This window comes from Sander vitreus, chromosome 12 (genome assembly GCF_031162955.1).
Source record: "Sander vitreus isolate 19-12246 chromosome 12, sanVit1, whole genome shotgun sequence".
Lineage (NCBI taxonomy): Eukaryota > Metazoa > Chordata > Actinopteri > Perciformes > Percidae > Sander > Sander vitreus.
The window spans coordinates 30722763-30733193 of NC_135866.1; the positions used below are offsets into that span (position 1 = coordinate 30722763).

The 10431-nt window shown below is 42.7% G+C and overlaps 1 protein-coding gene across 21 annotated transcripts in view; it reads left to right on the forward strand.

The window, feature by feature from the left end:
• The first annotated feature begins 1593 nt into the window (after positions 1 to 1593).
• The window catches only part of dlg1b (discs large MAGUK scaffold protein 1b), a 175708-nt gene continuing 166870 nt past the window's right edge, over positions 1594 to 10431 (forward strand). For 6 of the 21 annotated variants that reach the window (XM_078265153.1, XM_078265156.1, XM_078265157.1 and 3 more), the window contains exons 1-2: positions 1595 to 2470; positions 5972 to 6103. In XM_078265153.1, coding sequence (XP_078121279.1) covers positions 2452 to 2470; positions 5972 to 6103 — 151 coding nt within the window. In that variant the 5' untranslated portion in view covers positions 1595 to 2451. Of the gene's footprint in view, positions 2471 to 5971; positions 6104 to 10431 lie in introns of all 21 variants that reach the window. The other 15 variants (XM_078265158.1, XM_078265159.1, XM_078265160.1 and 12 more) reach the window with 4 other exon arrangements.

The following is a 10431-nucleotide window of genomic DNA, read 5'->3' on the forward strand; positions in this document are numbered from 1 at the left end:
TCATCACCTGGAGTTGCTCTACCTTCTCTCTCTCTTCCTCTTCATCACCCTGAAGTTACCTTCTCTCTCTCTTCCTCTTCATCACCTGGAGTTGCTCTACCTTCTCTCTCTCTTCCTCTTCATCACCTGGAGTTGCTCTACCTTCTCTCTCTCTTCCTCTTCATCACCCTGGAGTTGCTCTACCTTCTCTCTCTTCCTCTTCATCACCTGGAGTTGCTCTACCTTCTCTCTCTCTTCCTCTTCATCACCCTGTAGTTGCTCTACCTTCTCTCTCTTCCTCTTCATCACCCTGGAGCTTCTCTACCTTCTCTCTCTTCCTCTTCATCACCTGGAGTTGCTCTACCTTCTCTCTCTTCCTCTTCATCACCTGTAGTTGCTCTACCTTCTCTCTCTCTTCCCCTTCATCACCTGGAGCTTCTCTACCTTCTCTCTCTTCCTCTTCATCACCTGGAGTGTCTCTACCTTCTCTCTCTTCCTCTTCGTTATAATAAATTACTACAAGAAACGTATTAGAGAATATAATTATAAAGTAGAAGTGTTGATAAGAGAAGAAGCATTAAATCACCAGATTTTTGAATGAAGTTTGGTGTGGTGTTGCATCTTTACCGTGTGTACAACTGGTGAGAAGCATTACACCAAACTCCATTCATATAAGCAGGGATTTAGTGAACGGTTAAATGTATTTGCAGCTGGGCCTTTTTCCTTTCTATTTCTCCTCACATAGCCTGATCTTTTTCTCCATTTTCGCCTCCTCTTCCTTCCCTGTTCATCTCCATTCTTCTTTTTCATCTCATATTTCATCTTTCTGCATCTCTTCATCCATCTTTTCTTCTTTCACCTCCTCATCCTCCCTCCTTCCTCTACCTCTCCTCTTCCCCTCATTCTTCTTTTAACTTTCATCCTGGAGTTTTTTTTCCCTCTTCATCCATCTTTCAGTTTAAGTTTCTCCTCCTGATTTAATCCCATCTTTGTCTTTATCCTTCTCCTCCTCTTCCTCCCTTTCTTCCTCTATAGGCTACCTCTCCTCTTCATCTTCAGTCTTCTTTCACATCTCTTCTTTCCATCTTTCATCCTCTCATCTTAGAGTTTTTCTACCTTCTCATCCTCTTCATCCATTGTTCTTGTCTTCACATTTTCTTCCATTTTCTCCTCATTTAATCAGATTCAATCTAATATTTTATGGTCATCTTTCCCCTCCTCTTCCTCCCTTTCTTCCTCTATACCTCTCCTCTTCAGTCTTCTTTCACATCTCTTCTTTTCATCTTTCATCCTCTCTATCTGGAAGTCTTCATCCGTTGTTTTTATCTCTTCCTATTTTTCTTCTATTTCTCCTAAATCAGATATAATCTCATCTATAATCTTCTCCTCTCCCTCTCTCTCTCTCTCCCTCTCTCTTTCCCCAGACTTCCACTTTCCCTTTCTCTTTCTGTTATCCCAAACTTTTCTCTCTTCCTTTACTCCTTCCTCCCTGACCCTCCTCTTCTCCCTCGGGCCCTTGTAGGTGAGCTGCATGATTGGGCGGCAGGTTGCAGAAGGGATAGGCTTTTAGGAAATCACATGGTTCACATTTGCAGCTCTGTGTGAGACGCCATTTTGGAGGAAAGTTTGGAATTTGTAGCCTAGACCTGGGGAGGTGGAGGAGGAGGAGGGAGGCAGAAGAGGAAGAAAAAGAGCAGGATTAAAGAGGAAGTAGAAGGAAAAGAGAGGAGGGATTTATACGCTCAGAGAAGTTTGACACGAATGCAGCCTGTGCTGGGAATAATACACATAGGCTAGCCTATAAAGTGTGCGTGCCAGTGCGGGATACATCCGTCTGTGCTTGGCACGGCTTGAGTTTAGGTGTGCCACCACCACCATGCAGGCTGGACTTTGAAGTTGTTTTCCTATATCTGGAATAAGCATCACAGCCTCCACAGAAGCAACACTGCATGCACCGCCTGGCACTCAGCCGGCACGGAAACTGAGTGTTTTTTACATGGAGTTTGGCACACGGAAGGTCCCAGTTGGAGAAATCTAGATTTTCCACTTTTGTGTCGCCACCCGCGGTCAGCCTGCGCGGTGCACGCCGGTGCAGGGAGCCTCTCCGGCGGGGAAGTACAGAACGGAGAGTCGGTAACGCACCGGAGCTTTTTTTTTCTTCTTCTCTGGACCCTACTCGCTTTCTGTGATATTACTTTTAACCGGGGCTCCTGTCTGTTTGTATAAGTCGGTGTTGTTATTGCCGGTGGACGTGTCAGTTTCCTTGACAGTTAACCGTTAGTTAACGTTAGTTTGTCGGAAGGGAACTTCGTGTCGTCGTGGAGATATTTTCCTCGGACTTGGAGCGGTGACAGCGGCTTCAACTGGCGGAATAATCGATACTAGACTGTAGTCCTGTGTGCGAGGACTCGGAGTGTATGTGTCTAACACAGAAGTAGCTCCAAACCGAGCCGAGCCGAGCCAGACGCTACCATGCCAGTCAGAAAGAAAGGTAAGCCGCTCTCACGTAGCCTATTAACTAGCATTAGCTAGCACGGCTAACCTAACCGCTGCCTGCTGGGAGAAACTCCAACTACAGCTGCGTATAAAGTAACACAACACTTAAAGAAACACGGATATAACTCGACATAAACACAGCACACACGGGTTATTTCGGCCTTACTGGGCCGTGCCGTGCCGGGCAGGTAAAGTGAGTTTAAGTAGGTGCTAGCCGGTTAGCCGCTGTTGCTAACCAAGTTGTATATGGGGCACCTTGTCTGGAGACGAGCCCAACTAAAAATAAACTCTTTATATTAATCAAATATTTACAACCACAGTCTTTTTTGAGAAGTTTAACTATAAAATAAAATTTCTAAAAATATTATTGGATATTTACGATATTACTTATCTTCTATACTTTTACTTTTCTACTTTAAAAAAATCCTAAATTGTGTCAATAGTGAGTAAAAAGTAGCCTAATTACACTTTTCACTGGGACACAGCACAGGAGTGTGTGTGTGTGTGTGTGTGTGTGTGTGTGTGTGTGTGTGTGTGTGCGCATTTCATTTAGTGTCTTGTTTTCTAAATACTATTTAATACTAATAATCTTATGTCATACTTTTCTGATTAATCACTTAATCTATAAAAAATGTAAATAATAGACAACTGTCCATCAAAAGCTCCCAAAGCCCAAACTAATGTTTTGTAATGACATTTTGCACAAAATGATATGAAAGCTAAATATCCCATAGTTTTTTTTAAGTCAGTCAATTGTTAATTCATTTCTAAAATGTATTATTTTCTACTTGTAATGACCGAAAACAGAAAGCGGACCAAGGATCAAACGTAGTAGCTGCAGTACCCACAGTCATGCATCTGTACATCCATAGGTGTATGCTTACACAACATACATTTATCTCAACACCGTATAGTACACATGGCACACTACAGGCATTAGGAGTATGTTATCATATTTGGACAAAAATAAATAAAAATAAAAAAAACCCGCTCAGTCCAGCTAGTTATCACTCCAACCATCCACATCCATATAGTTATTCTCAAATTATAACATTTTCCAAAACATGTCAAGCCTGTTGTTTTGTTGTGTAGCTTATCTTTTCTAAAGCCAAGTCAAAAATAATAATTAATTATTAATAATAATTCCCCTCAACCATTGCGATATACCACAAGGTGTGTCTGATTTCCATGAGCAAGCAATGCATCGTTTGGCTCCTAAAAAAGTGTGTGTGTGTATATATGTATGTGTGTGTGTATGTGTGTATATATATATATATATATATATATATATATATATATATATATATATATATATATATAGTAGAGGTTGCTTTAATAAGCATCATTTAGGGCTAAGGGGCCAGGTCCCTTCCTCCAGAATGAGAGTATCTGATAAGATGTCTACATACTGGAGTCTGAGAACAAAACCTTTAAACATATGGGTTGTAAAATGCAGACATTTTTGGACATACTACAGGTTTAACAGGGTCAAATATTGACCAGAAATCAGCATGCAACTTAAATACTCCATTACAAGTCTATACTTGAATATCCACATTGCACTTTTCACCATAGCTAGAGATTGGCATGGGGTACTTTCCATAAGATCATCTCTCAATGACCATCAAACCAGCTATTAGGCTAACTGAAAGTACCCCATACCGGTCTCTAGGTATGGTGAAGGGTATGTGATGATCACACACAGACACACACACACACACACACACACACACACACACACACACACACACACCGGCCCTGCTATTCTCTTAAAGAGATCAACACACACACACCAAGGCTTTAGCATGGGTGTATCCACTTATGCTGATTACTGTATATGATAAACGTTGATACACTTTAGTTAAATAAAACATTAAACCTTATGGATAATATGTTATGATTTGAGAGACTTACCGCCTCGGCTAAACAAGTCTCCGCACTGATTCATCATTCGCCGTTTCAGCTCTGCTCACAAGTCCCGTTTAAGTCCTTTTTAAAAAAAGTCTTAAATTGGTCTATGTACGGGACGCAGAAGTTATTGTGATTGGGTCTAAAGTAAGCTGCACGATACGAGGAAGATACGCAGATATTACTCACGATAAACGGATATGAAAGTGTTCTCAGTTCTGCTAAAATACAACAAACTGCACGTTGAGTTTAAAACGAATGAAAGGAAATCACTTCCAACATTCATTTATTGAACTAATTGAACATTGGATTGAATACAAAAGGCAGTTTTCTACAGATATTATCTTTTATCTGTGTACACAGCAGTGGGCTGACGATGGCTAAGCCAACATTGCGTATTTTTGTGATGATAAAAACGGAATATGGTACAGAGAATTATGTTGTATATAATCTCAAGTGTGTGTGTCTGTGTGTCTGTCTGTTTGTCTGTCTGTTTGTCTGTCTGTTTGTCTGTCTGTGTGTCTGTCTGTGTGTCTGTCTGTGTGTCTGTCTGTGTGTGTGTCTGTGCGTCTGTTTGTCTGTTTGTCTGTCTGTGTGTCTGTCTGTTTGTGTGTGTGTCTGTGTGTCTGTGTGTCTGTGTCTGTGTGTGTCTGTGTGTCTGTCTGTGTGTCTGTCTGTGTGTGTGTCTGTGTGTGTGTCTGTGCGTCTGTCTGTGTGTCTGTCTGTTTGTCTGTCTGTGTGTCTGTCTGTGTGTCTGTCTGTGTGTCTGTCTGTGTGTCTGTGTGTGTCTGTGTCTGTCTGTGTGTGTGTCTGTGTCTGTGTGTGTCAGTGTGTGTGTCAGTGTGTGTCTGTCTGTGTGTGTGTGTGTGTCTGTGTCTGTCTGTGTGTGTCAGTGTGTGTGTCAGTGTGTGTCTGTCTGTGTGTGTCTGTGTGTGTGTGTGTCTGTCTGTGTGTGTCTGTGCCAGTGTGTGTCTGTCTGTGTGTCTGTGCCTGTGTGTGTCTGTCTGTGTGTGTGTGTGTCTGTCTGTCTGTCTGTCTGTGTGTGTCTGTCTGTGTGTGTCTGTCAGTGTGTGTGTGTCTGTCTGTGTGTGTGTGTGCCAGTGTGTGCCAGTGTGTGTCTGTGTCTGTCTCTCTCTGTCTGTCTGTCTGTCTGTCTGTGTCCCTGAATGATTTGTATATGCGACCAGAAGACTAAATACATTTGTGGTGTCTTGTAATCCCATGTGGGATGGGCCAAATGTTTGTCATGACACAGAAATGAAATGAAACTAACTTTATCTGACACAAAAACTGTCTCTTGTCATTTGCTCAGCCTTTCGCGATGTTGTTGCACAAATAGATATGATGATAACGATAAATAAGAGAGAAATTGTGCAGCTCTGGTCCAAAGCAGCTGTTCATTCAGACCAGTGAGACTCTGCTCGTCTGCAGAGTTGAAGCTGCACTCTGCTGCCGTCGTGTTTCGGATCAGTTTTCATTTCTCGCTGAGGCCCAGAGTGAACCGGCAGTAGCGACTGCTCTGCTGCTTTTTGCTGTGCTGTATCCCTGACTAACCTCTGCTGCCTCCTCCCTCCCTCCCTCCCTCCAGATGCACAGCGAGCACTGCTGCTGCTGGAGGAGTACCGGGCCAAGCTGCACCACGCTGAGGACCGGCAGCTTCGACACTCTATCCAGAGGGTCATCGACATCTTCCAGAGCAACCTCTTCCAGGCTCTCATAGGTACGGTTGCTGCTTTTTAATCTGTTTTATCAAAGGCTCACCCTCACACATGCTGGAAAAACCCTGCCGCTCAGGCATGCAGCTTTCAAGCCATGAAAAGTTCTGGAAAAATGACACAATGGTTCAGAAAGTGCTGGAAGACAAGGAACTGTCTGTTTTTTTTAGGTCCTTAGTTAAACTGTCATTGATTTCACAAGGCCAGAAAATAAAGTGTAATGTAATAATGTTAGCCTTTTAACAAACGGCTGCATTTTCACGCTTTTTGGTTTAAACGTCATACCCAAATTAAAAGTGGTACAGCTCCCATATACTCTGACACTCAGGGATCAGGCTGGTATCACTGGAAAGGAAACACTCAAGTGTCAGGGTGATTCTGGGCCTTACTGACAGTTACAGAGGCTAGAATGGAGGGTTTCTGTTTCCGTCCAAGTCATACATCTGTAAAACTATTAAAATACACTGCTGTAAACACTTCTAGTGAGCTACAGACAACACAATGTCATAGCCACATGTCTCAGCTTACTACAGAAGAAACCCAGAAGCCAAAAGACTCAAAAATGGATTTTATATCTATATCTTTTTCTACATATATGTCTGTGTGTTTTTCTGATTTCCATTTGAAAAGTGCAAAGAAAGAAGCCAATAAAGTACAAAATAAGACACTTCTCAAATACACAAACACACCCACATCAATCATACACATACTTGGAATAACTATATACATAAATATATAGAAATAAGTCATTATACATTGCACAGGCTGCCATATGCTTATAGGAGGCCCTGTTTTTGCTTTGACAGAGCTCCAGCCATTACAGGGTTAACATTTCAGTGGCACATTTGGTCTCTATCTTCTTGTCTGCTCATTGGCTAAAAATGTAGACGGGTTTTGTAGCATTTAAATCTAACTGGTCCGCGCAAATGTCGCTCGAGTACACGTGGGCTCACATCGCGTCAGAGGAGTCTTCAGCTTTCCATTGGTGTATCGCAGGCAAACCTGCACCGATTGGCTTATACCAGGTCTCTATGGAAATAATGGATTATTGTGTTATTTATTTATAATGGCTTGGATATTCCATTTCCTTGGACTCTTGGGGATTTAAGAAAAAAAAGTTTAGGGCAAAAAATCCCCGCAGTGGCTAAAGGGACAAGGAAAAAGGTATGGATGCACTAGACACGGGCTGCGCTGTTTACGCTGTGTTGTTTTATTTTCTATAACTTTTGTAGCAGTTGTGTAACTGCTATACATCATCTTATGCTTCGTGTGTGGGCTTAATGAAATCCTGAGAGTCTAAGCTTTCAATTGGTGTGTCACATGGCTGTATATTTTGAAGATGTAATGCTTTACAGTTATAAAAACGTTTATGAGTGGAGGTTACAGCGACGCCACAGCCACAAGGTGTACCGTACACGGTACAGTGAACGTTCAGAAAAAAGATCGTAGTTTGGGTTAAAACACCGGTCCGCTAAAGTAGTTCTCTGGGTGAAAGTCTTGTGTTTTCTCCTTAACTTCTTCAGGACATGAACACCTGTTTCCTGGTGAAAGTCTTGTGTTTTCTCCTTAACTTCTTCAGGACATGAACACCTGTTTCCTGGGTGAAAGTCTTGTGTTTTCTCCTTAACTTCTTCAGGACGTGAACACCTGTTTCCTGGTGAAAGTCTTGTGTTTTCTCCTTAACTTCTCCAGGACATGAACTCTGCTCCCCCTCTTGTAAGTCCTGTATTTTAGGAGCCAAGCATCCCCCCCAACCTCCTCACTACGAGGATCTTCACGCTCTTATACAGCAGCAGTCAATGTGCTGCTGACCGTAATAAATACGTGCAATACATACACATTACAGAGCTTTACTTTTTCGTAGCTATATGTACGAATGCTTAACGAGAACAGGCTGGTTTTATATGATTTTCTGTGCATTTTGCAGGCTGCTAATGTAAACGTAGAGAATCCAGGCCGAGGTCTTTCAGTTGTGAATAGTTTGAAGCTGGTTTGTGTGTTCTGAGACTGTGTCTGGTTGTGCACATTGACACAGACAGGCTATAGATACAGTGAAGTGCAGACAGTTATTCTGGAAAGATCAGGTTTTGACAGCCGTATTGATGCTTCTGTTTTCTCCCAATTCCAAGCATTAGCCTGGTCCTACCAGACTCTGGTCCACTGGCCTGGACCTACCAGACTCTGGTATACTGGCCTGGTCCTACCAGACTCTGGTCCACTGGCCTGGACCTACCAGACTCTGGTATACTGGCCTGGACCTACCAGACTCTGGTACACTGGCCTGGACCTACCAGACTCTGGTCCACTGGCCTGGTCCTACCAGACTCTGGTACACTAGCCTGGTCCTACCAGACTCTGGTCCATTAGCCTGGTCCTACCAGACTCTGGTACACTAGCCTGGTCCTACCAGACTCTGGTACATTAGCCTGGTCCTACCAGACTCTGGTCCATTAGCCTGGTCCTACCAGACTCTGGTCCACTAGCCTGGTCCCTCTGTTCGCTGATTGGACCACCAAATATGTGGCCAGAGAAAACCCAAGACTATACTGCAAACCCAGGCAGAGTACTGAAGGGAAATGAAAAGTGAGCGGAAGTACGTAGGAGGGCGGAGCCAGGCTACACCCTTACAGCAAGTTTCATGAAAAGACGGCCAGACTATACAACTAACAAACAAACGCACCCTCCTTGGCGGCGATAACGCCGTTGATGTATGAATGAAAAAGGCTGCCCACTGTTTGAAAACAAAGAGGATGAACATGTGCAAAATATCAGCTGAGTGTGCAGTTGTTTAAAGTATGAAGAATAATGTGCAATGTGCACAAATAATAACCAAAACTGTGCATAAATGTATCACACTGAGTCGGTGTGGTGTTTTTTTGGCGCTTTTCTCGACGTCGTTGTCCCTTTTTTCGATGCTTTTGGCGCTTTTTAAAACGTTTTTTGTCACTTTGTTAACGTAAAAAAAAAAAACCTGGTCAATAAACCTAATTTACATGACATTATACCAAAGTTTTAAGTTAAAAAAAGCAGAAATTATGAATTATTTTGACTATTAGTAAAGACCAGAGGATGGTGAGTGGATCACAGACTGTGAAAGTTTAGTCAGGACGTTTTAAAACCATTTAAACATTTTTGTAAATGCTATGAAATTGAATAAAACACCCAACATTAAATGTAAATAATCACTATTTTTTGATATATTTCTGATATTAAAAACGAGGGAAACGCAAGGGTTATAGTGGGGGTAAGCCACTGACTTAATGACTTATCAGAGGGCACATATAACCTGATACAGGGTCCTGCCGACCTCTCCGACCTCGTCGTGTTTGTAGATCTGCAGGAAAGTGTGAGCCGCCGTGGCTGCAGCCGTGCTGGTGTTTGTTTGAGCCATCGCAGCGGGGCGAGAGGTCATAAAGTGTGTCGGTGTGACCGTCCGGGGGCTGAGAGTTGGAGCACACATACAACACAAACAGCAGAAGCAGCAGCATGTGTGTGTGGATGGTAAACGGAAGGAATCGGCTGAAAAAACAGCAGCGGAGAGGATGGTGGAGAGAAGGAGTGTGCGTGTGTCAGACTCCTGATACTGACATTTAAAGTGTTAAAAGTACTAACCGATAAATAGGCAGTCCTTCCAGAAAAATGTGGAGTTTTTCTGTGATTGTTTTTGGGCTAAAATCCTTCATTATGCAGCACGTTTTCTTAAAAAATGCGAGATATTTATGCAATGTTATGAGATGAAATTACGGGAACGTGGCTTCATCGCGGGGTCTGCAGCTTTTCGACGATGTTCACGTCACTTCATAACGCTCCCATTGCAACAGGGAAACTGGCTGCTCTTGTGTGAAGTAAATGCGACATTTTTCATCTTTCTGCTGAGATATTTGGGACTTTTTTGCACCGAAAATGCGGGGATTACGACATCATGCAAGGCCCACATATTCTGCACGGAAATCTGTAATTTATGCGGCGGAAGTGTGGCGTATATCACGTTTTTCTGGAGGGACTGAATAGGGTTGGGTACCGAAACCTGGTTCCACTATGGAACCGGTTCCTCTGCAAATTTCGGTTCCACTTAATGTGTCTAGGCCTGTCATCATGACACATTTTGCTGGACGATAAATTGTCCCAGAAATGATTGCGATTAACGATAATATTGTCGTTCGGAGACCATTTTCATCCGATATGATAATGGCGTAATAATGCAGGTGCACCTTTTCAAAGATCACTTTTATTTTTAAGAACTTTTAAGAATTGACAACAACTGGACCTGGAAGACATTTGAAATATCCACAATAAATGAACAAAACAACCATCCATCCATCTTCATCCGCTT